The 26,991-nt window shown below is 43.7% G+C and overlaps 1 protein-coding gene across 7 annotated transcripts; it reads right to left on the bottom strand.

Annotated features, from left to right (window-relative positions):
• Positions 1–41: 41 nt before the first annotated feature.
• PHF11 (PHD finger protein 11) lies at positions 42–26,991 on the bottom strand. 7 transcript variants are annotated; one of them, XM_064647324.1, is made up of 13 exons: positions 26,863–26,985; positions 26,373–26,427; positions 22,467–22,580; positions 21,429–21,566; positions 19,664–19,771; positions 18,768–18,901; positions 15,355–15,401; positions 9,422–9,480; positions 7,896–7,962; positions 6,275–6,397; positions 4,908–4,979; positions 1,578–1,635; positions 42–946 (listed from the first exon to the last, which is right to left on the bottom strand). In XM_064647324.1, the coding sequence occupies exons 4-13, from the start codon at positions 21,534–21,536 to the stop codon at positions 826–828; spliced, it is 897 nt and encodes a 298-aa protein (XP_064503394.1). In that variant the 5' UTR covers positions 21,537–21,566; positions 22,467–22,580; positions 26,373–26,427; positions 26,863–26,985; the 3' UTR covers positions 42–825. The 7 variants fall into 7 exon arrangements, 6 of the variants coding, with proteins under 6 accessions (XP_064503394.1, XP_064503393.1, XP_064503392.1 ...); XM_064647323.1 differs by lacking the exon at positions 26,373–26,427 and having other exon boundaries at positions 26,863–26,991; XM_064647322.1 differs by having other exon boundaries at positions 22,467–26,427.

Here is a 26,991-nt window from a genome sequence, read left to right as displayed (position 1 = left end):
ATCCTATGCAGCAGGGGGGGCAGTGAGCACAACTCCATACATAGCTTTTTTAAAAAATGTTTTATTTTGTGAACTTCACCTTTTGTAGCTAAACAATGCTTTTCTGTATTCAAACAACTTTTTAAAGGCAAAACACAGGGAAGTTGGATCCTTTCGTAATGGAGAAAGGAAGACACAGACCACTGTTTGATCCCTTTGACATTGTACATATTCTGAGGATAATGCCCAACTGTTTTTGGTCTGGCTGTAAACACTGTATTGCCACTGCCATTACAGCAGAACTAGTTACACACTGACCAGTCAAACAAGAATAACTTGAGTTTTTTAATTCAAGTCCTGTTCAACATTCAAAAGGCTTCCTTAAGTGCAAGTTCTGCTCATTTATCTTCTTTGGAAAGCCAAAGCACCAATATGATCCTGAAAACATCACTGTCTAGACACAGACAGTGCAGCAGCTATGGCACAGTCAGGAGAGGGCTCCACAGTTAAAGTGACTTTAACAAGTGTTCTGTTGCATCTGATGTTCCCTTGTCTTGAAGCAAAAAGTCTTCACTGGAGGGTTTAAAAAAGCTAAATTTAGCGTATAACACTGAAGTACTACACAGTAAGGTTTGAAGACGAAGATTTGAAAATTTTAAGAACTTAAAATTATTGCACCATTGAGGTATAAAAATGAGTATGTGACCCAGTTCTTGTTTATGTCCCTGTCTTGGGAGCGGGAACTTACTTAGACATGAACCAGATGTGCTCTAGGGTTTCTATCATTAGAAAATCCTAAATATTGACATGATTACAGACAGACTTAAGCGTTATTCAGACATCATACTAGATGTACTGGCTGTGCTCTCTGGGGTAGGAAGGACTTCTTTTAAGTCCTGCAGTAGCTCTATCTTGTGATCCAGTCTTTTTCTGTTTTCTAGAAGTTCTTGTATTTTTTCTTCTGTTCCTATTACAAAAAAGAAAAGGATAAAAAAGCCTTTATTCATACATAACTATTTATTTAATTTAAAATACATGTTACATATGCATAAACACTGCAGAGGCTACAAATGCTTAGTTTAAACTACAATCCTGTGCCTTTCTTCAGCAACATCTTTAACCCACCACTCTGTACGCTTGGGCTCTTCATGAAAAGCTGGACCATGTGTTGGAAGGAAGAGCCCAACTGATACATCAAAGAAAGCACAAAGTAGTGTTTCCATACTTTGTCATCCACCTAACAAAATCCATAATGTAGCTGGTTTTGAGATTAAATTTAAACCATCACATCATATGTAAAAATTATTAGTTTAGTTACTAACCCAGTGCCAACTGGCATATGAACTTTAACAATTCCCTTTTCAGATTTCATTTCTATGGGAAAAAGATGCATTTTAAATCTTTAAAGATAACATCTCTGAATTACAGTCTTAACGTAAATTTACTAGCAGATTTTAGCATACGAGACAATTAAACCTAAAAAGAGATGATTTGGACAACTGCATTCAACGGCTCTATGCTCAAAACTACAACTTGAGCATTTAATTCAGCAGAATTGTTATTGACAGTACCCTGATGGGATTAACCAAGGTGTTTACCTTATTTGCAAAGCTCTGCCTGACTGCATTTCTGCTTCTCTCTGTTGCTTCCATTTTCCTAATGTTAAAGATTATTGAAGTCAGTGAGATCTTGGTAACAGGCCTTGCCAGTATTCAGCAGCATTACCAAACCTTACAGTGTTAATTGCAAGTTTTAAATGAAGCACCTGCTTTGTTCAGTTAACAAGACACATAGAGGTGTTGGGGACCTCTGAGCAGCAAGGTTGGTCTGTGAACAACAAATGAGTTTCTCTCAGTGTGTGAGAATGTCAGAGTTCACATTCTGGTAAGAAGGAAAAGACATTTTATACAAACTGAAAATATTTTTTTTTTTTGGGGGAAAGAGGATATCTGCAGATGTTTATCCCATGACATCTGGAATTACAGAACCTTAACTGATTAAAAAAAAAGAAAAAAGCAAAGCACCTTTGGCCTTCCACCTCCCTGCTGCTTCTTCCTCCGCAGTAGAAAGCCCATAACTGCTGCTGTCTGTGCATGTACGCGGAAGATTATGTACGTGCATGTTTTTAAGTACATTACCCAGAGTTGGGTGTGGGTGTTGGAAACAGGCTCCAGAATGATGGTGGTGCCTGCTGCCCATGGAAAATTCTGGGTAGCAGATCATTGGTGCCCCATGCTTGCTCTGACTGAAGAGAAGCAGATGGCTCCTTCTCTCTGCAGTCAGGTGACATCAATATTTGACAGCACTTCCCCCTGCTGCCCCCCAAACCCTGTGCCTGCCCCTTCACAGTGTTTAACAGCTCAACAGTAGACAAATCCACAATGGAAACAGTCCCCTTCACTGCAGGGGCGGGGGGCAGGCAGCCTTCCATGTGGTACCAAGCCCATGCGGTCACAAGAACTAGCAGGCACATACTTGAAGAAAAAGTTGGACATATGCAAGTGAAAGCTGGAAAAAAACCCCCTCTTAGAGACTATTTGGATATGAATTAAAGAATTATGAGAAGTAAACAAAACAGCTTGGTTAGAGCATGGTGCTAGTAATGCCAAAGTTGCAGGTTCAATCCCCATAGGGGCTGTTCACTTAAGAGTTGGACTCAGTAATCCTCGTGGGTCCCTTCCAACTAAGAATGTTCTGTGAGGATGTATTCAGCATTTGGGTGATCTACAGATGGAAGACCTACAGCTCAGACATACAGCTCAGTTTCTCTTCTGCCAAAAGGATGTGGCAGAAATAGAAATAGCCCAGAGAAAGATGTCAGGGATGGGAATGACTGGCCTATGGCAGTGCTTCCACAGGGAGGCAGAAACAGATTAGGAACCTTCTACCTCATAGAGGAAATGACCTAAAGGGAAAGAACATGTATTTCTGTAAAATCAGGAATGGCCTGAGGAACATGGGCCTGGAAGGACTGCCCTTGATCTTCTGTAAGACAAGTGCTGTGGACTCTCAGTGGAGGAACTGCATAACAGTTTTAAAATTAAGGATCATGGCCTTGTCTGTGCAACTGAATTGCAGAATTTGCTGCTACACCCCCCCTAAAAACAAATGCTACCAAGTTGCTCAAAAGCTACTGGACAGACGGCTGACCAGCAAAGAGGAAATGGAAGCTGATGGAGAGGTATCTTCCCAAGCAGGATGCACAACAGAACTGAAAGCAAAACTAAAGGAAGTCACTTTTCCTTGGAGAAGAGGACAAGGACCTCCAATCTAGAAATTTGAAACTGCTCCTGAGGTGATAGCACATCCCGTATGGAAAGTTTTACAAGCAGACAAGTTTGCAGTAAAGCTGCATGCTGCAAGAGAACTGTGTATCCTTGCATATAAAAGGGATTTAAAATAGCAGTATCAACAGTTACAGTTCAGAGTAACCCTGCTGTGCTGACACGTAAGGCTTTAGAACAGGGTTTGCATGATAATGCAACAAATGAAAAAAATAAAATGCAAAAACGGATTGAAGGTAAGGCATGTCAGATGACCCAAAATCATCAGCTCCAGGAAAATATCAAAGAAGACACAGTATTTATATTAGTCTTACTTTATTTCTTCCTTGACTTAGTACATCACCACAGAGACTCCCTATCTAGAGCTTGTAAGGCAGGTGACAACAACAGAAAACCCAAACCAAACAAAAAAAACCCCTGGTGATATTCTTCCCTCCTTACAGTCCCATTTTCATTCCTTTCTCACTGGTTCATTTTAAGAGCTCCTCTTCAATCAGTTTTGGAACCAGCCTTGATGTGTGTTTTCATTACTGACCTTGAAATCGAAAGGAGGACAGTGGCATCAGAAAAGAAGATTGTGTGGTACAGGAAGAACTGAGCTGCCCGAATCATGGGGAACTGGGAGAGGGGACAACTTGTACCCACAAGAATCACATGACTGTGTGCACGTAGGTGCCAATATCAAGAAATTTTCCTGCAAGCTGAGAAGAAAGTGAAATAATTGATGCAGCTGTGAAAGAAACAAGTACAATCCAAGGTTGTGTCACATGAGGAATTCCGATCTGGGATGTTTTAATGCCCTCAGACATTCTGTCTGACACTGGCAGAACCTTGTGTCAGACAACTGCAACAACCAGACACTCCTACTGCTGAAAAGGGGATTTAAGTGCAAGGACAGAAGACTAAAGGGAGGAGCCTGGCTTTTTCAGTCAAGTGAAGGGAAAACAGCAAACATTGCCTTCACACACTGAACCTCAGTGTTAGCTAATTAAAGCCCCTTTCACTGTAATAAATTAAAGCAAAAGTCAGAACAAGGCTGCTAACTCAGAGAGAGCAAGAGTTAATCGGAGCAAGAGACTCACCTGTCTGAAAAAGTTTTAGCCTTGTTGCTTAAATCAGCCCTAGAGTTTCCTTCCACACTGGTCATCCCAAGCAACCACTCCTGCCCTTGTTTCCACTTCACTCTGAGCATTCTCATCTTGTTTTTCAAAGCATGTTAGAATGGCCACCAGGCCCAGGGTAAGTTCTGCTAGTGCTTGGCTGCTGTGTTTCAGTTAAAGGTATTAGTCTGAACACCTGTCAGGCAGCAGCAGAGCTATAACACAGGCAAGCTACTGAAGAGAGGCCACAGAGAAGGAACCAAAATAACCTGCAGGAGAGGGGAGTTCCCCTGGGGCAGAGACCCTTTGGTCTTTTAAAGCTGTGGAACTGAGTTGCCTGCCCCCTTCAGCAAAATTGGCATACTGTACTTCTAAAGATTCAGGTAGCAATGGCTTTTATTCAAGAGTTTACATAATATTGAAAAAAAAAAGTTCCTTGGGATTTTCATTTTAAATTATCATTTTATCAAAATTCTCAGAAGAATAGCTTCAATGCCAAAACCCAGACCAACTGCTACTGTTCTAACAGCTTTTCTGCACGTACCTGAATGAATATTTGTCAGTATATTTTCAAACAGTCCACAGTCAAACAGTGCCATTACTGTCTCTTCATATTCTGGGGAAAGAGATAATTTGATTTAATATTACCGAGTAAAGGTTTACGGAGCCCTACATTAGAAATAACACAAAACAGTAGTTAGTTATTTTCCATCATACTGATTGCTTGAGGTTTTAAGATGTCTTCCTTCTCATACAACCTATATTGAGAAAGAAGGATCAAGTTGTCAATTCTACTTTCTTTTTAGTTCTCTACAGAAAATAATTCCCTTTTTGGGTCTGCACCACATGAACAGTCCATTTAAAAAAGAGCAATATACTTAAGTCATATTCCATTCCATTGTGTCAGGACTGTGTGAGGGCAGGGCTGACCGTACCAATTTCCCCTGACTGATCCTGTGACGTGTGGCACAGAGCTATTCCTGTTCAGTGTTAAAAACCATCCAAGAATTATGTGTCAGCAAAATTCGAAATGCTCACAGAGTTCAGCTGACCATTAAGAGGTTTCCTTCGTGATGCAGACTCTGAATCTCTAATGTGTCCTGGACTTCATAGCTGCTTCCAACAGCTGCTGTCATATCACACACAAGCTGCTTGTGAAGGAAGGCATAGCTAGGTGGGAAATTTCACTTTCCATGCATGTGCTTCAGTTACTTTGCATAAAATAGCATTCTTTATGCAAAGGTATTACTCATAACTTTGTAAAACTGACAGGACAATAGGAGAGGAAGGTTTGAAATTTTATTTAACGGTGTTGTGGACAAAGCAACATTAAACTGGAATTCCCCAAGAACAATGTACTTCATACAAGCTGATAAACTGATGAAAACCCCAGGTAGGCACTAAGAGCTGACAGTTTAGTTGTAACAAATCAGTCAAAGACTTAAAATATACATACTCAGAGATTTTTCACTCAGAAGAGAGTGCTGATATTAACAGACAGCTGGTCCCTCTGTGAAGCTGTAAGAGCAACACAGACTTACAATCCAAATAAAACCTTCCAGTTCTCTTCAGGACCTCTCTCTTTTTCAGTGCCTGGGAGAAGAGGCCACTCTGAGCCTTCCTATGTTTATGCCAGTGGGTAAAAGGTGGCTTCAAAAATTCAAGTCAGAAGGTCTCACTAGAGCATGCTCAGTTGGCAGCTCTTATATAATGTTGAGAAAAGTTCCTTGGAATTTTAATTTTAAACATTTAAAAGGGAAGGTCATTCTCAACCCACTGCACAGCTGCAGAAATAAGACAGGATTATATTTAGCACTACAGTATCCCCAGGAAGGTGGCCCAGGGCCAAGTACCTGGCATTCAGATCCACATTTCTGCTTTGAGAGCAGAGTCCCCCATGGGTCTCCATACCTGTTTCTGAAGTGTTGTCATCCATTAGTTTTTCCTGTGCCAGGTGAAGTGTGTCCAGCATTTCTTCAAATATGTCATCTAGAAGCCCAGCCTGTTTGCATTTCCTTACAATGTCTATCTGGACTGTTAAAACACAAAAACACACTCATACAAGTGATCTGTAAAGTGGGCTTTATTCCCTGTCTTCAGAAACTAAAACTAAAACTTTTTGGTGAAAAACCTCTCTCTGGTAGCAAATATTTTTGCAAATCTCTGGCTCCTCCAGCTACCCATGCAGCCCTTTTCAATGGGAACAAAAAAGCGGTCTGGCAAATGTAAGCACTATGCTGGGTGTAAAATTCCCTAAGCTCTAGGTTTAGCTTCGTTCATCAAAAGCAAATATCTCAGTAACTCTAAATGTACCATTCCTAAAGACTCCTGGAACTCTCCAGTACAGGAAAGCAAGTGATTTGTCTTGCTTGTCCTTCTTCCAATCCTTAGGACCACACCAGAAAACAGTGCAAGAAGTGAATCAGTATTGGATTTAGTAATAATTAAGGCTACTTTTACTCCAAATGATCCAGGCATTAAACTTGTTTATTACAGCCCATTTTATAGACCTACTTTGTCAGATTTGGACTGCTAGAGAAATAACTGTCTATTTTTAATTCATCTGGGAGCAGCAGGTCAGCAACAAGTCTCAGTAATGAGGAATGGGCTGTTCAAAAGGAAAGAGCTATCGGACAGTTCACAGAAGTCTGCCAGTCTCCATTAAAAACACTATGTTTTACTGGAGACATTTGTGAGAAAAGAAACGTCATCTCACTTACATGTGATGCCCTACAAGTATTTCAGGATTCTTTACAGATTCCCTGTTCTTTACAGTGATAGTAGAAATTCAGAAAAAAGCACTAGGCAGCCACCTGAAATACCATGCCCATACACTAAGCATATCCACAGGGAGGTGAATAATCACCACTAGCACCTTCCAAACTTCCAGGTGACAGCAGAATCCCGACAAGCAGGAGCTTCAGGGTAACATGAAAAGCGGGGCACTGAAGGACGGGTCCTGTGGTCCATTTCACTGTTGTAATATCCTATTTATGCAGTAAAATGCTATATTGTGTTAAGCACCCTATGTACACCCAGGCTTCAAAAGGTAAGATATGCTGCCCCCACATCTCACAGCACCTCCTCAGCTAACCCTCTCCAGAGCACCACCATGCTGAACTCACCTCTCTCCTTCAGGAGGGGCTCAGGACAAGGAGACTAAAGTGAAGGAGGACAGGTTCCCTTTTAAATTTAGCTGCACTCATACGGAGGAGGGAGGTCAGGCAGAGGCACCCCCATTTGCAGGAGACACAGAGCTGAACGCAGCAGCCAGAACGGGGGCATTCCCAGGTGAATCACCAGCTCACATCACACAGCAAGTCTCACTCAGCCAAACCACAGACATTTGTTTGCTCCACAGTCATTCTGCAAATCAGACTTCCGCTGCCATGCCAGAGCTTGGACAGTCACTCATCTCAGGAGAACAATAAAGGTACATTTGCAGCATCACTGCTACCAGCTATCTCCAAGCTCTGGACTTCAACATAATAGATCATAATACCTCCTAGTTGCTCTATAAAGTCAGTCTCACCTTTATGCCTGTTGTTTTTTCTTTTTAGTGTTTGGAAATGGTTTTCTTCTGCTTTCTCTTCTGTTTTCTGTAAGACAATCAAAACAATATATTTTTACATCATAGTAACATTTACTGATGTTTTCATTACCAGAAAGATAGAAAGCAGCCTGCATTTCTGTGAATACAGTCAGCTTTTCTGCACAGCTAGCGATATTCCTCTTCAGACATTCAATTTTTAAAATGGAAGCAATAAGCAAAAACACTAAGAAAAGCCCAACACTTGGAACACCACCCTCCTTAATCACTCCATTTGCAAATAGCAGAAAAGTTAACAAATGTCTATTGCTAACTCCCAGGGCAGATGATGTTTAGCTCCCTAAACCTGATGTAATGCTGGGAACGATTTGGAAAAGGGGAATGTATTCCTTTGGATAGGATGCAGTCATTCTCTCCTGTTTCACGTCATACCACAGGACTGTGAACAATTCTTCAGTTCTGTCCCAAAACTCCACCACTGTAAATGTGCATTGCTTACACAGTGGTAAACAATTTATCCCACAGTGATAAATCCTGGAACCCCTCACCTTTTTATTTGCAGTGTTTGTATTGATTTCCAAGATCACTAGCATGGGAGAAGACCAGAAACAGAGCAATACTGTGAGTAACTGGTCAAACAAATCTCAGTTATAATACCAGCTGAGAAATTCTTGGAGAAAAATAACCAACCCTTCTGACAGTACTACATAAATGCTGAAAAGATCATCCACATCCCCTCATATGAACTCCCTTTAATCTCAAGACCTGGGAAAGGCAGACTATTTTCCCCATGGAAAGCTGGACACCAATTCCTCTAGAAAGAGAAAATCCCAACCCCTCCAAATGTCAAAGAGAATTCCTACGCACACTTCTGTAGAGCCAAGAAAATCACCTCAAAACTTAAAAGAAGCTCTATTTACAGGTTTTCTAACAGCAGCCTGTAAAACAATTCCCCCTGCAACCAGAGGGATGTTTGCTTGATAGCTTCAAACCCTTGGGAAGGCCATCTGCAGAGTCCAGAACTGCCTGATCTGCAATGAAAGTCTGCCAGGCTTACCATGAGCACAGTGTGCTCACACAAACAAGTGCAGGTTTAAAAGACCGACTGACTCATCAAAAGCAGTTTTTCGTGGAAGCCGTGTCAAGCCCTAAGCAAACCCGAGGGGCATTGTACTTCCAAAGAAATGGAGCCCCCAAAGGGAAGCTCTTTCTGCCCATGCCAGGATCACAGCCACCAAGTCAGCCTGGTTTGGAGGGTCCTACTGCATTTGTAGTGTAATTGCCACATTACACAAGGGCAATGCCAGCTCTGCCTGAAGCAGCTTCAAATGCAAACAGTTTTGGTTTGACGGAATGGCAAGATCCAAACAAGGCAGCTGTAAAGGACAAGCAAACTGTTTCTGTGAGGAAGTCTTTCTCTGAATACACAGTCAAAATACTTCACTAAATAAGTCCTTTGCTGTAGCAGATGTGGGTTCCTGTTTTAGACTGCTGAAATTCAGAATTACCATTTCTTCTGTGATGTCAGGAGATGTCAATGTATATCTTCTCTTCTTATTGGCTGCACCTAGGAATCAATAAACAACAAAGAAACAAGTGCAACAACCTCAGACTGATGACTACACATCATTCAAACTCTTTTTATCCCAAAAAGCTACTCAAGTGAGGCACTTTGGGTGGCAAGGCAAGAGTATGTTTCAGCTTCCCCAAATACCTGACATTTCAGTGGAATGCATGTTATTTCCATCTAAGAAAAATTACAACCCTGAACCATTAGGAAAACGTGCAAATCACTGTAGCATTAGAATATCACTTTACTTTTTAAACTCAGCAGATTTTTGATTGTTGCAGAGTGAACTTATTTTCCCTGGCAGCAGCACTACCTCTAGTGGTAAAAACTTCTGGCAAATTTAAAAAGATGACTTTTTTTTTTTAAGAGAATTCTTGTTTATGTTAATACACCCTCAAAATTAAGACTGCATAAAGAATTATTTTAGGTGTCCCAAAGATATGCAAATGGCATTAGGTTTTTCATTGATTTAATGACCATCCTAAAAAACCTCCAGAAGCAGTCTGACTTGTCAGTTGAATATTATTTATGCTACAAAGTGTTTTTAGTGATGTGGTATTAGATCTCTGCAAAATCATCTGCTTTCATTAGCATGCACCAGCCTCTTGTCAACAGCCTATCTGGCAGCTTTTGGAAACAGCTACAGTATCAGAGAAGGATAACTCTGGCAAGGAAGAGATGGCAGGAGCAGAGAAATCCTGAGAAGAGTTCAACCACCCAACAAAACCTGAGAGTTTTAAGTGCTGTGGGGTTATATGCTGCCTTCTGTATTTAAGTCCAGAACCTCTGGACAGCACTTTAGCAAGGTCTTTCCTGTTAGAAGTCATCCTGTCAAAAGGAATGAGGAGTCATTGTCCGAGGAGGCTGTTGAAACAAGTTTGGGCTTTGGGTACTGATGCCGTACATTTGCATTTTTCACGGCATGAAAGGAAATCATAGTCTCTGACTTGATCCAAAATAAAGCTGCATGGCCTAATTTGTGTCCAGGAGACATGGGTGTAGATACAAAGTGTTCCTTGCATGACATCTTTGACATGTGATGGGATTTTCTAAACTCTCCCTGATATTTGCCATGAGGACACCTTATACAACAAGAGGAACACAGCCCAAAGAGTAGCCCAACCTCTCCCGCCCTGCACAGCACCTGCTGCTCTCTGTCAGCCTTTACTCTGTCCACATCTAACATTTCCAGTTAAACAGATGTTGGAGCCTGTTTCCAAGCCCAAACTGCCCTCCCATGTGGAGCTGCCCTCTCCCTGTGTAGAGCTGCAAGGAGAGTTCTTGGCCCCTAAGGCATCTTATCTGCTTAATTAAACAGCAGAGCCCCAACAATTCAGCACAAGAACATTGTCTCAACAAAGAACAAGGGGATGTTCCTTGACCCTATTTTCTTGAAACTACTGGGGAAAACAGGCCTGGAGAGGCAGCTTGTGCTCCCACACAGCCCAGTGCTGGCTCTGCTTGCCCCAGAGGAACAGCTGAGTTACTTCATCCAAGTCGGATCCTGAATGTCAGAACTACCATGCAGCCAGAGCACTTCCACCCCAGCCTGTCTCCCTCACTGCCCTATGCAGACCTGCAAACACCTCAGCACAGGCATCCCCTGCCTGCTCAGATGGCCCAGACAGAGCACCTGCTACTTCAGCTGATTCACCAGCTGATTCCCCCAGCTATTCCAAGTGCCATGTGTGCATCTGAGAGCTGCTTACAAGCAAGAGACCTTTAGCTCGGGGAACAGCTACTCTATCAGACAGGTGGGAGAAGGTGATTTAGGAGGCAGGGCAGACACTGCCAACAGAATCCATTTAGCCCTCAGAGGGTCTCCAAATTAGGTGCCTCTGGAAGAACTCTAGGAGAAAACTCTGTTCTCAGGGAATATGTCATACATTGTATGTGCAACATTTGACAACACAAAGACATTAATGATATTAATGGAAGAAGTACCAGGGCGATTAAAAAGGATTTCAAGGCGCTGGGTCGATTAGTTAATGGGACAGGAGCACAGGTGGTGTTTGCCTCAGTTCCTGCAGTAGCAGGGATGAACGAGGAGAGGACTAGGAAAACTCATCTTATTGGTTTTTTTGACCATGGGGCAAATTCCATGGTACCTAGTCTCCTCAAATCAGATGGGCTTCATCTATCTAGGAAGGGCAAAAGGACTCTAGGCCATAAGTTGGCAGGGCTGATCAGGAGGGCTTTAAACTAGGTTTGAAGGGGGAAGGGATTGAAACCAGGCTCTCCAGAGAGGAGCATAAGGGTGGAAAGCCCGAGTTAAGGGTGAAATCAGCAGCCCAGCTGAAATGCATGTACACCAATGCACACAGCATGGGTAACAAATAAGAGGAACTGGAAGCCATCGTGCAGCAGGAAAACTGTGATGTAGTCGCCATCACGGAAATGTGGTGGGATGACTTGCATGACTGGAGTGCTGCCATGGGTGGCTACAAGCTCTTCAGAAGGGACAGACAAGGTAGGAGAGGTGGAGGGGTGGCTCTATATGTTACAGAGTCTCTTGACTCTGTGGAACTTGAAGTCAGTAACAACAAGGCTGAGTGCCTGCAGATCAGAACCAGGAGGAAGGCCAACAAGGCTGACATCCTAGTGGGAGTCTGTTACAGACCACAGAAGCAGGATGATGAGGGTGATGAATTATTCTGCAAGCAGCTGGCAGATGTATCAAAATTGCCAGGCTTGTTCTCGTGGGTGACTTCAACCTGCCGGATGTCTGCTGGGAACTCCACACAGCGAAGAGGCAGTCTAGGAGATTCCTAGAGTGTATAGAGGATAATTTCCTGCTCCAGTTGGTAAATGAGCCTACCAGGGATGAGGCCCTGCTAGATCTTCTGTTCACAAACAGAGAGGGGCTGGTGGGAGATGTGGTGGTTGGAGGCCATCTGGGGCACAGTGACCATGAAATAATAGAGTTTTCAATGCTCAGGGATGCAAGGAGGGCCATCAATAAAACCTCTACACTGGACTTCCAGAGGGCAGATTTTGGCCTATTTGGAAGATTAATTCAGTGTACCCTGGGAAACAACCCTTGAAAACAAGGGGGTCCAGGACGGATGGACACGCTTCAAGAAGGAAGTCTTGAAAGCACAGGAGAAGGCTGTCCCAGTGTGCCAAAAGGCAAGCCAGCAGGGAAGATGACCGGTCTGGCTGAACAGGGAGATTTTGAAGGAAATTAGGGTAAAGAAGAGAGCCTACCGACTATGGAAAAAAGGGCTGGCTACTCAGGAAGAGTTTAGGAATATAGTTAGGTCATGTAGAAAGAAAACTAGAGACACGAAGGCACAACTTGAACTTAATCTTGCCACTTCTGTGAAGGATAACAAGAAGTCCTTCTACAGATACATCAATAACAAGAGGGGCAAGGAAAACCTCCATTCTTTATGGGACATGGGTGGAAACATAGTTATCAAAGATGAGGAAAAGATTGAGGTATTTAACACCTTCTTTACCTCAGTTTTCAACAGTAAGACAGGTTGTCCTCAGGACAACTGGCTTCTGGAGCTTGTAGAAAGAGATAAGAATCTGAATAGTCCCCCTGTAATCCAGGAGGAAAAAGTTAGCAACCTGCTGAGCCACTTGGATCCTCACAAGTCTGTGGGACCAGATGGGACCCACCCAAGGGTGATGAGGGAGCTGGCAGAAGAGCTCGCCAAGCCGCTCTCCATCATCTACCAACAGTCCTGGCTCACTGGGGAGGTCCGAGATGATTGGAAGTTGGTGAATGTCATGTCAATCCATAAAAAGGGCTGGAAGGAGGACCCAGGAAACTCCAGGTCCATCAGCCTGACCTCAGTGCCTGGCAAGGTTATGGAGCAGATCATCCTAAGTGCAATCACACAGCACCTACAGGATGGACAAGGGATCAGACCCAGCCAGCACGGGTTTAGGAAGGGTAGGTCCTGTCTGACCAACCTGATCTCCTTTTATGATCAGGTGACCCATCTGGTGGATGAGGGGAAGGCTGTGGATGTGGTCTACCTGGACTTCAGCAAAGCCTTTGACACCGCCTCCCACAACATACTCCTGAAAAAGCTGGCAGCCCAGAATTGGACAGGGGCACTCTGTGCTGGGTTAGGAACTGGCTGGAGGGCCGGGCCCAGAGAGTGCTGGTGAACGGTGCTGCATCCAGTTGGCAGCCGGTCACTAGTGGTGTCCCCCAGGGATCAGTATTGGGCCCAGTTCTGTTTAATATCTTTATTGATGATTTAGATGAGGGTATTGAGTCCACCATTAGAAATTTGCAGATGACACTAAGTCGATCAGCTGGAAGGCAGGAGGGCTCTGCAGAGGGACCTGGATAGGTTGGAGAGTTGGGATGATTCCAACAGGATGAGGTTCAACAAGGCCAAGTGCCGAGTCCTCCACTTTGGCCACAACAACCCCAACGCAGTGCTACAGGCTGGGGACAGAGTGGTTGGAGAGCAGCCAGGCAGAGAGGGACCTGGGAGTCTGGATTAACAGGAAGCTGAACATGAGCCAGCAGTGTGCCCAGGTGGCCAAGAAGGCCAATGGCATCCTGGCCTGGATCAGGAACAGTGTGGCCAGCAGGACCCGGGAAGTGATCCTTCCCCTGTACTCAGCACTGGTGAGGCCACACCTGGAGTACTGTGTCCAGTTCTGGTCCCCTCAGTTCAGGAAGGACATTGAGGTGCTGGAGCAGGTCCAGAGAAGAGCAACAAGGCTGGTGAAGGGACTTGAGCACAAGTCCTATGAGGAGAGGCTGAGGGAGCTGGGACTGTTCAGCCTGGAGAAGAGGAGGCTCAGGAGAGACCTCATCACTCTCTGCAACTCCCTGACAGGAGGTTGTAGCCAGGTGGGGGGTTGGTCTCTTCTCCCAGGCAGCTATCAGTAAGACAAGAGGGCATGGTCTTAAGCTCTGCCAGGGGAGGTTTAGGTTAGATATTAGGAAGAAATTCTTTACAGAGAGGGTAATCAGGCATTGGAATGGGCTGCCCAGGGAAATGGTGGATTCTCCGTTCCTGGAGGTTTTTAAGATGAGATTGTATGTGGCACTTAGTGCCATGGTCTAGTAACCATGGTGGTAGTGGATCAAGGGTTGGAATTGATGACCTCGGAGGTCCCTTCCAACCCAGCTGATTCTATGATTCTATGAATGCTCACAGTCCAACTGAGCTTCACTTCAGAGCAAAGGCCAGTCTAGGACCCACTTCACTTTGAGCAGGGTTGCATGCATTAGATTAATAAAGTCCAGCTTTGGCTGGTTAATTCAGTGAGATTTCCAACTACCTCTGAATCAGCAAGGATCAAGACTGCCAAATTAAGCTGCATTTCTGCAGCACAGGAAGCAATCCTTGAACAGGTTGTATAACCCTTTTGTTACACTGAAAAAGTTCTTTGGAATCCTTCAGAATGAAAGGCTCTATTTTAGAAAGTACTGCAGTGAATACAGAAGATGCAAAAGTGAATGTTTGAACATAACTACAGCTAAAATCTCAAGGTGACCTCTTCCGTAACAGCCTCTCTTTGCTAATCAAGTGCAAACTTGTGCGTGGCTCTCCTGTCTCACGTGGACTTTACAAGCTGCCTGGGCCTACCTCCCGGAACAGAGTCAGAATAATTCCAAAAAGGATCAGGTCCATGGTGGTTTAAGTCAGTTTTGAGGGAGATTTAGGGAAGATTAAATTTAAACATTCTTCAATTAAATTTAAACATACTTCAAAAGACCTTCTTGATTTTTGTGCATCCACGTGGATCTCAACCAAACCACTCCTGCAAGATTGGAAATCCACCACTCAATATGAAGGTGGAGTAACATTTATTTTGTTCAAATGAATTACTGACTGTAGGATGCAAACTTTTAGAACAAATGAAATCAATGAAGGTGTTAAAGAAACTCACCATAGTGACTGGTCCTATTGCTTGGGTCATGTTTTGGGCAGAACACTCTAAAATTTAAGTTCAATTTTAAGAAAAAGAGAAAAAGTATTAATAAATATGTAAACAGAGTTACGCTGACTGATTTTAACAGATATTTCCCCCTCTTTTCATTAAACATAAACTGAAAGACACTTAAAAAGAATTATAAGAATTTTTGTTCAGCATTACCCACCTAAGAAGGCACCTGCTATGAAGTCACCGGCCATGCACAAGCTTGTATCTCTACTTTTAGAGCCTCACTGGACTCTCAACACCGAAGCCTTGAATGACCAGTTCCATCAGCCCACTCTGCCTGGACCCGCCCACTGTTCAAATCCCACGTCAGACACACTTCATCTGGTGTGGTGATCACTGTGTCAGAGGCAACTCTTACTGAAACGAGGTTAATGCTGCCAAGGTGAAATACCGCAGAACTAACATTCCGCTCCCTCGCCCTGCACCATCAGGCCAGGAACCTCTCCTGCCACACCTGCTCACCAGCCAGCTTGAATTTACAAGCCCTGCTCCATGTGCTGGCAGAGCTGCACAGCACCACCACATACAGCACCAGTGACTTGCTTGGAGATCTGTTGGAATGTAAGTTCTTTATGACACAGTAGAGATAAGAAGAGATCTTAGCAAGAAGCCTTGGGATCTAAACAAAAGCAAGATAAGCAAGCACACTTGTAGACTGTGGTAAATCTCTTCGTGACTTTGTTTTGCCCCATCTATCATTGTAAATTGTGATAAAGAAATGCCTGCCTATCTATTTAATGAGAAGCATCTCCCCGGGTTTCCTGGACCTTTAATCCCAGCTATGAATGGAATGTCTGTCCCTCCTTCCACAAACCCTATACATACCGAAAGTTTTAATTAATAAATGATTCAGTCTTGTACACGCAAACTGTGTCCATGCAATAATTCAACTGTTACAGAGATCTCTGTGCCCCTCCCTTCCCACTGCCTGTGCTGACAAGGTGGTTCCCAAATCCTGAGGAAGTAGGGCACCCTGTTTGAGATCCAGTAACTTAAAGCTGCTCAATCCATTCCTCAAAGGCTTTAGTAATATGCGAGAAGAGAATATTTTCACTGGTTCTAGGAGAGCAATGTGAATTCCTTGGAAGAGGCAAAATGCAACAAATATAACTGGAAATATTCCTTATCTTCTGGTTACAATAATGCGCAGAGAACATGAACCAGCTTTTATAATATGCCTTTCTTACAGAAGGATCCCAATTCACTTCTTAAGCAAAAATGCCTTATAAAGAGCATGATTTAGTTGAATTCTTCCTTACAAATCTATTTGCCAAGCCTACTGCTCAAGTCCTTGGAAGCAATTTTTAAAGGGAACTGCATTTACTAGGACATTTTTTAATTATTGTCACTCTTTTATTTTAACAAAAATAGAAGCACTGCCCTTAGAAATGCAGTCCATTTCCTTGATGAGCCAGCTTTTCTGCATGAAATGTATTTTTATGCACAAAAAAATCAGATCTAGGTATGCCTAACAACTCAATCAGAAAGCTAAGTAATGGGGACACCTTATTTACAGCCTTGAATTTCCAATATTGTCCTCTGAAGACTGCTTTTATTTCTTCCCCTCCCTTCAATTCTAGTCTTTCCCAGTTAGAAACAACCCTCCTAAGCACAAGAATATCTTATAAAGAACAGACAATATATTTTACTACTCAGGCCACTTTATTTGGAAGCACTTCCCTACTATCATTTTTGCAAGACAACATAACAAATTTACTTATTTCCCCACCTGTACTCTTACTGGCCACTTCCACAGCACTGTATGCCTTCTCTTTTTGCTGCTGCTCTATTTGTTTTGATATGCTCATCATCACAACAATGGCAACTCAGAATTTAAAAACACCAGCTCCATCTCTCTCAAAGGAATTCTCTCCCTTGATGTGCTTTTTAGTATGTCATATTTCACCACAAAAAAGTGCAGGGGCTGTCAGTCCACATTCACTGTTTTTCAAGTCCACTCTCCAATAATTTCAGGCTAGCTACAATTTTTGCCATTGATACCATGCAAAAAATCTTTAGGTTCAAATCCTTGAAGCTTGCCTCACCATCTTTTTCTAATCCAGTCCTTTCCCATCCCTTCAATACAGGTTGCTATAGTCTACTTTCCCATATTATATCTATGTAGAACACACAACTAGTCTCACAGTGACATTTTTAAGGGTCTCTCTTCCAAACCTCCAAGCTCAAACACCCACCACATCAAACTATATATTCAACCACTGCTTTACCAGTTTCTATCTAGACAGTTCCACTTATTTTTCAGCATCTTGAGAAGGTCAGTCTTCTTGAGCCCAAGTTATCCTTTCTAAAGACATATAATGAAAGCCATTTATTCTGTGATCACAGGAATATACTCCTTCATGAGCTTGGCAGACTTCCAAAGACTCTACAAGCATAAACTAAACATACCATCTTCCCTATACAGCTGGGCTTACTGCCTTGCATTTTAGACTGACAGCCCTAGTGAAGCAGCCAAGAGTGCAAGTGTTTTGATACAAAAGGACCCATCTTCCACTGCTACTAAGGACTGCAGTAGTCCATCACTTTTTGAAACAAACAGTGATTAGATGATCCCTCAGACTAATCTAAGGCTAACCTGGCCTGTGATCTCTCTGGCTTTGCACAGAAACGAACATCAGGGGTTTTATGCACCTTAGACTTTACCACAACTCCAGCATTTCAAAAGGTCCCTGGAGTCCCAATTTCTCAACCGCTTCATGTGCATCCTCCAAACAACTTGTTCAGTTTGCTAATGGCAACGCAGGCAGCCCAAGGGCAGTGGACACGAGAACTAGCATGATCAGGACAGAAACTTTACTTAGAATCCATTTAGTTGTGTTAATGCTAGTAGTGTACTTGAAATACAAGGTCCTTGGTGGGAATCAAAGTTCTCTGCTAGCATAGGGAGGGAAAATTACCAGAATTTGCCTAATGTGAACAGACCTAGAAGTACTATAGCCTACTCCGTGCTCAGACTGCATTTACTAGAGCTTCTGAACAAAAAAAAATAGAGAATTTCCATGATATTAATAATAAAAATCTTGGTCCTTGAAGACTAGCAAGGTAGTCAGTAGGGACTGACTGCCTCAGTTTTGGCCTAGTGAACTTTCAGGTATGTTACAGGCTCAAACACTAAATAGATTCCCTCCCACTGCTGTGAAGTTTTCATGTGAAAGAAAAATGTTTCCCCCAGTGCTTGCAAACGGAGGATCAAGCATCACTTTAAGAGAGAAGAAAACACCTCCTTTTCTAAAAAAACCATTAAAAACCACATGATTTTTAAGCCTCTCTTCCCGACACCACCATCACCACCATAAAAATGCCGACAGTGCTTAGTCAGAAAACACTTGGGTAAATACCGGTAGACTCCCTTCACTTGGTCGGTTTCTATGGCAGCGTCGTCGCAGAGCGCGCAGTAGTAGTGGTAGCTCCTGCGGCAGGCTCTCTCCTCACAGCCCACTGTGGCTCCTTTCTTGCGGCAGAAGTTGCACACCTAGAACAGGATGGGGTGTAGCACGTAAACATCACAGGCGGCTGCTGAAAATCTTGCCATGTAAGGCAAATACCACCCTCTGCGGGAAAGTCCAATATTTCATTGCAAGTCACTTTTGCGTAATTCATTAGGCAAGCTCACTCCTGCAAACTCCCATCCTGGTCATAATTTCAGCCACCTTTTTGCTACCTTTACCTCTGCTTTATACAGATACATTTGTAAGATGATGCAAACAGCCACGTGAGGGCACTGGGTAACTTCCCCAAATTACTTCAAGACCAGTGGGTATTAGTGTTTGTATTTATGTTTTCTAGGATAACTTCAAAATGAAAAGAGTTCCACTCAGGATGTAGGGGAGGAGAGCAGCTGAAGACAAAGCCAATTACAAAAAAACCCTCATATAAATGACCTTTGTTCTGCCAAACACAGAAGGTGCTTTCCTTTACCCTTATGGATTGCATGCTTTTGTTTCAGGTACTGGCTTAGTCCTTCACCAAAGTCTTAGGAAACTTTGACTAAGGACTTAGAGGCCAGAAACAAACAAACAAACACCTGCATTTTAATACAGAATGAACTAAATTCTGTATATAAATACAGAATATAATGCCAGTGATTCTAACATCAAATCTGTAATTTTCCTAATCTTAGTAGATCAGAAGGACTAGGTATTTTTATGTATTTTTTTTAAAGCACAGAACAGGCCAGATAACCTTCAGTACTATGAGACTGGACTAACTGCAGATTCAGAAACAAACTCCTTACCAGCCGCTTTCCTCTCCTGAGCTCTTTCAACACTGATGCCACATCAAACCTTATATCCAGATTTTCTGGGTTATACTCTTCAGATTCCACAAATCCTGAGGAAAATAACTAAAGACAAAAGGGACAATATTAAGAAATAAGAGTGACTCAGTCACCAGTGCAGAAAAGAGACAAAGAGCACATCTTTTCTTCTTGCACTTGCCCTACCTAAGGAGGTTAATTTTCCTCTGGGTTTTTAATAGGTTTCACCTACGCTAAATAAGGAGCTGTGCTTAAATATTTTTGCAGTCAAAGGAAGCTCCTCTTCTACACAGGAGATTTCACATGACATGAAAGTGAACTAAGAAAAGATAATGAGGTAAGAAACTTATTAAGAAACATGAATGAAAAAAATGTGGAATTCCAGCCTGCCCAGAGTAAGGAGGAGAAGCCAACAGACATCCACACCTTGAACATCTTGTTATGTGCTCAGTTGTTCAGACTTACAGCTGGATGCAATATTTCTCTCTGATAAGATTTCCATACAGCCCAATGCTGACAAGAGTTGACTGCATGAAAAACATAGGAACATTGTACAGAGCCTGGGAGAAATCCACAAAAAGTATATACATGTACACTTGGGCCACTTTAATTCCCACAGAACTGCTGAGCCATGACAATGAGTGAGGAAGTTCTTGACAACTATTTCCTAACAACTGTATATAGCTAATTCCAAACAAAGGCAAGCTACCCTTTCATCAACTGGCAGGCACAGTCTGTCTGCTCAGAAGGTGATAGCTAACTGCAAAAAACTCAAACAGGACAGATAAGTCTAAGGCAAAGAAATGAGTAGAGTTGCTGGCAAGAGAGAAAGAAGAAGGGAGAGAGAAAAGCGAGGAAGAAGTTTCAACACTGGAGCAACATTAAAGCCCTAATAAAACCTGTTTCAAACAAAACATCCAAGTGACACTGTAAAAGAGTTATCAAATGTTTCTGAAATATTCTGTGACAAAAAGAACTAACCAACCAAAAAAGGTAGCTGAAAAATAAAGATGTACACATAAAAACTGTGAGAATAAGAAGGCTGGAACAGCAAAAGCCAGAAACTGTTCTAACAGCAGACATTTCCTGCACTAAATGACCCTCAGCTATATTCTCCCTCTCCTGAAGGGAGAATACAGCATCTGTACTTGATTCTGCACACCAAGAACCGGTTCCATCAAGATTCCAGAATAAAGGGGAGGCATTCTGACAGCAAGAAAAGTAAATGCATTCTACGATCACAGCACACTTCAAACTTCACATATATTTTTATATAATAAATTTCTGATATTTTTACTTCTTATTTTAAATAAGGCACAGACTGGGAAGTTTTTTTACCTTCATGTATCAAGTGAATACTTTCCTGCAAAGGAATCAGTGAGTACACAACTTTCTATGTGTAGATAAGAATTTCCTTCTTATCCAACTTAGTGTCTCGAGAAGACCTATTACTACTAGTAGACTGTACGTGTGCCTAGAATCACTGATCAGCTACAGACACACATGAAAACACCAAAAATCAACATGTCCAGCTGTGCAGCCATGGCCTCTCCCACTCCAAAATCCTGGCCAAGCCCTGCTGCTTTTCATAGCTTTTCAATCTAATATAAACTTGCTGGTTTGAGTAACCAGCCTTTCAAATCAGATACCACTGTAAAGTCAAGAACAAAAAAGCAGTGGAAATTTCCCCCTTATCCCTTCTTCTCCACTGGTCTTAGGTACCGACCGACTAAAAGCCACTCACCAGACAATCCTGATGAGCTGCAATATCGCTCTCTTTGGCAACATACATTACAGAACCAGCCGCCCCTTCTGAACAAAATGCACATGTTCTTCTCACCATCTTCGCCATTATCCAGAAAGCACCTAGAGCAGGAAAAAACTGGGACAAAACACAAAGCAGTTGATGTAACCACCATATGCCAAGCAGGACACAGAAAAGCAGAGCTTGCTAGCACTTGTCCTCTAACTGCTCCTTCTCTTACATCTCCTGAACCTTGGTGTTTTGCTCCTCCAGCAACAACTACCAGTAGAATAGGCAAAGCCCACTCTTGGGACAGCAGTGGGATGGAAACCAGCTCGCAGGAGCTCCAACTGTTGGAGCAGGAGGAAAAGTGGTTTCTCTCTTCTTGGAAAGTCACTAGCAAGTCATAAGGGACAACACAAGTTTTCAAGCTTGCTTGGCAATACCTGCCCCAACAACAGGACCCAAGAGCAGCCCAGCAAGTCACACCCTAAGGAGTGAAACTCCTTCTACTTGGAGGAGGTCAATCACTCATAGCAGTGCTTTTCTTAAGGTACTTCTGCCACATGTGGGTCTGCAAGTCAACAGAGGAGAGAAAATCACCTGTCCCCAAACATCTACAGTGCATTCCAGGAGTTCACAGAAAACAAGGAAGAAGCACTAATTCCTTACTGTAAGAAAGATGTAGCAAAGAAGCATGGAAGGGCCTGTAAGTAAAAGGGGGCAGAAGACAGAATCAGAAACGAGAGATTTGAACATTCTCTCTCAAAGAGGTGAAGCGCTAACAGGAGTGACAGAATTTTCTCTATGCCCTGGGATTTGCTCCAGGCACACCTGTTCTCTTTTTCTGGCCATATCCACTCTAGTCTTAATTGTTGTTCTTCACACAGTCTCTCTTTTCCTCCAGCAGCTGCAAAACTTTGAGGCCATCTACTTATTTCACAAAAACAGTCTACATGCATCTGGACGAGCCTTCACACATATCCCCCATCAGTAGTTTAGAGCACCACACCACAACATCAGTAGCAGAAGTTTTACTTTGCGTTTTTTTGTGCAAGTCCACCGCAGAAATCTTCAACAACTTCCCACTCCTACTAAGTGTGATACTCCACTGTCCTTTGCTGGAGACGCCACCTCTGACAGCACAAACTCCTGTATGACAAGGGGAAGAAAAGTCTGCATTTACTTTCAAGAAATAAGAAGATCTGAAGTTATATTATTCTAGTGAGGGAAAGGTAGTAAGGTCCAAGTACAAAATCTCATAGTCCACCAAATCTTGCAACTTTTATCTGGCTTTCAACAAACTGTTTTCATTAGTTCCCATCTCCCTTGCATAAAACAGACTGGGTAGTCCCAAGTGAGAACTGCACCAGAGCAGAAAGAGATTTTTTATATGTTTTCTCCCCTCTAGCTCATGCTACTGAGAATTTACTTCATCACAACAAGCCACTTTACCTTCACAGACATCTAGGGGGGATTTCCCCTCCATCCTTCTACCTCTTGTAAGCAAGGCAGGATAGGAACTGATTTCCAATATGCATCTATACAGTGACCATCACAACAGTCTCAGAACTTCAGCATTAAATAAATATGATAGAAACAAACAGAAATATATAGAAATATTAGAAACAGAATAGAAAACAGACAGAAAGAAATTTAAAAGGAGAATGAACTGGAGTTTGAATGGCCTAGAATGCAAGAAAAGTTCTCTGTGGCAAGCTAATACCTGGAACTGATGCAGATACATAGGCCCTGCTCAGGCCCAGTCAGAGGAACCAGTTCTAGGAACTTAGTGAGGAAGAGGCTAAAGACGGAGTCTACAGACCCTGGTGTTCTTACAGACTCAGGAGAGATCACTCACCAAATAATATCACAGGCAAAACAGACTCAACTTGGGGATATTAACTGAATTTATTACTAATAAAATCAGAGCAGGATAATGAGAAATAAAATAAATCTTAAAAACACCTTCCCCCTTCCCCTCCCTCCTTCCCAAGCTCTACCTCCTCCCCCAGTGGCACAGGGAGATGGGGATTTGGGGTTATAGTCAGTTCATCACATGTTTCTGCCACTGCTAAGGGAGAGAAGTCTTACTCCTGCTCCAACATGGGATCCCTTCTACAGGAGACAGTCCTCCATAAACTTCTCCAGCGTGAGTCCATCCCACGGGCGATAGTTCTCCACAAACAGTTGCAATGTGGGTCACTCTTCCATGGGGTGCAGTCCTTTGGGCACAGTCTGCTCCAGCGTGGCTCTCCCCCAGGATCACAAGTCCTACACCAGGAAACTTGCTCCAGTGTGGGCTCCTCTCTCCATGGGTCTGCAGGTCCCTGCAAGGGGCCTGCTTCAGCATGGGTTTCCCACGGTTCACAGCCTTCTTTTCAGGCATCCACCTGCTCCAGTGTGGGTCTCCTCCAGGGACTGCAGGTGATTCTCTGCATCCCTGTGGTCCTCCATTGGCTGCAGGACACAGCTGCTTCACCATGTTCTGCACCGGGGGCTGCAGGGGAATCTCTGCTCTGGTGTCTGGAGCACCTCCCCCTCCTTCTCCACTGAGCTTGGTGTCTGCAGAGTTTTCTGCTATCCTCTCATACATATACACATACATACACACACACACACACACACACACATAGTTTTCTACTATATCCTCTATAATATTCTTACTCCACTCTTCTCTGACCACAATTACATCTGCCCGATAATTTTTTTCCCCTTCTTAAATATGTTATCACAGAGGCATCACTATCACTCCTGATTGCCTCAGCCTTGGCCAGTGGCAAGTCCATCCTGGAGTTGGTTGGCATTGTCTCTGTCTGATATGGGGGAAGTTTCTGGCAGCTTCTCACAGAAGCCACACCTGAAACCGTCCCCCGCTACCAAAATCTGGCCACGCAAACCCATGACACCCCCACAGGAGCCTTGCTTCAGTTCCTTCCTCTTCCCTAGCTTTCTGCTATGGAGTACTGCCCAGAACAGGACATGGAGCTAAACAGGGCAATGGATCTGGCTGGGTGCTCCCATGTAAGAAGGGGGAGGCTAAAGGTAGGGTTCCAGTTTCACAATTTAATTACATTTCACCTAAACAATGTCTTGCTTTTGCAGGGCTTAAGTTAGCTGCTCACAGACTCCAGTGGAGCCCCAAGATCTGTCCAAAAAGGCAGGAAATGCTTGTTCCTTAGTCCGCTCTTCCACTCGCACTCATGACAGCAAAATTCTTATTTCTCCTACTGTGTCTTGTCTGTGAATCTGTTCCTTGTCCAGAAGCTGGTCTGCATCTTTGATCAGCTCCGTCACTTCTCAATCCCTTCTCTACTCTTGCTTGCTCCAAGAGGAGCAAGCCATCTTCAAAAGGGTGGGCTACCATTTACAGTACAAAGTCACAAAGTCACTCTGTACCCTTTTCTTAATAATTGTTAATATTCCAGTCACATTTTAGACCGCTTCTGAGCAAAGAGCTGACACTTTCATAAAACTATTGCTGGAAGCTCAAAGCAGTGAAGCAAATGCAAAGCTCAACATGCGATGAAGTCCACAGTGATGAAAGTAGACATAAAAACCAGATGGAGGGCCGGTAGTTTGTGCTGCCAAGCATCAGGGACGAATGTGAGGAGGGGTGGGAGCCACGTGGTCTCGTTCTTCCACTTGCTTACCAAGACTGCTACCAACTACACCTCCTAAGTACTCCATGCAATGCGACCACAAAGAATGGAACACTGGATGACAGTCCCAGCCACAGCACGTTGTACAGTTTGTCCTCCTCACCCTCCCCAGAAGGGATACCTTTCAGTGAGACTTGTGTACTTGGCTACATGAAGTCACAGAATCACACGATCAATTAGGTTGGAAAAGACCTCTGAGATCACTGAGTCCAACCTATGACCAACCACCACCTTGTCAACTAGACCATGGCACTGAGAGCTATGTCCAGTCTTTTCTTAAACACCTCTAAGGATGATGACTCCACCACCTCCCTGGGCAGCACATTCTAATATCTAATCACTCTTTCTGTGAAGAAATTCTTCCTGATGTCCAACCTAAATCTCCCTATGTTTTCACCCAGAACATTAAGTTGTGATTGCAATTGTGTTGTTAGTGTTTTATAGAGCTATTCTTCAATAACACGCATATATCTCGGACAATTCAAAAGAACCTCATATATTACATTTAATAAGCCACACTCTTCGTGAACCCGACTGGCTCCTTTGAATGTGACCAGACCTACAGTTAATTGACTATTCCTGCACCCAATATCAGGCCTAGAATTGTGGTTTTGCAACAACTACGTACTACAGCTCCCCAGATCTCTTTCTGAAGTGGTATCAGACAGTGCAGAGGACATCAGCATTACAGTTACTACTCTGACACATCATATCCCACTTATCAACGTTGGATTTTCATCTCCTGTTCTATAGTCAATCCCTTGCTGTCACAAAGTCCTTCTGCAACCCTCCGTTTCCACTTCTATTGTCACAGGAGCAGGCTGTGGGAACCCAAGGGGACCAATTCACCTATATGAGTTGGAGGCCCTTCCACTGCCCTCCAGTCAGAAGACAGAGATGCAGCTGAGAGAAAGGAACAGTCACACCTGGCTGCTTCCCCTGTACCTGTGCCATTTCCTCGAAGTAAGGCTGTTGGGGTTGGTTTTGCTTTTGCAATTGTGACAAAAGGTAAGATACTGGGAAAGGAAACAGAAAGTAAAAAAGGACAAGGACATTGTCGGCAAGAGCACACTTGTGCCACTTCCAAATACATCCTGCTGAAACATCACCAGTTTGTCTAAGTATTTCCTCTCCAGACCCAATTCTGAAAGCATCCTTGCACGTAAATACACGCATTTTACACGGGAGAAAACTAAGGCACAGAATGTCACGTGGCATATCCACAGAGGGGAAAGGAAAAGAACCCAAGTGTCCTGACTTCCAGCACGCCAAAGAAACCCACCGCCCCAGCTCCAGCTCCGCTCTCCTCTACCCCGCAGCGCAGCGAAGAGGTGGATCTACGGAAGCAGGAAGACAGAAGGAAGTGACATATCAGCTCCCCCACACTCACCGTGCCCCCCGTTTCCGCTTTGTGGGGAAAGAAGCCCAGCTGGAGATGGAACAGTTAGGGTTAGGGATGGGGTGGGATGGCTGGGCACGACCCACACGCGTCTCCCCCCCCATTCCCCTCAAAATCATTACAGCACAAACACACCCAGCCTTTGCGAGGAGCAAAACCAAGCAAATCTGCCCTTCTGAACACCTTTTACTTGTGGTCACCTCGTTCCAAACCCCTGCCATGGGCAGGGACACCTTCCAATAGACCGGGCTGCTCAGAGCTCCATTCAACCTGGTCTTGAACACTTCCAGGGATGGGCACCCACAGCTTCTCTGGGCAACCTGTGACAGGGCCTCACCGCCCTCACAATACAGTGTTTTTTCCCGATACTCACCCTAAACCTGCTGTCGCCCCACGGCCCCCCCGTCCCGGCTCTGCGCGAGCCCCGGCAGGGCCCACTCCTTGGCACTGCGGGGACGGAGGGGGGGTGACCAGCACTCAGGAGGCGCCGAATCTCGCGCAC

This window comes from Pseudopipra pipra, chromosome 2, assembly GCF_036250125.1.
Source record: "Pseudopipra pipra isolate bDixPip1 chromosome 2, bDixPip1.hap1, whole genome shotgun sequence".
Lineage (NCBI taxonomy): Eukaryota > Metazoa > Chordata > Aves > Passeriformes > Pipridae > Pseudopipra > Pseudopipra pipra.
Note: the sequence above shows the minus strand (reverse complement) of the source record. Positions and strands in the feature narration are given on the sequence as shown.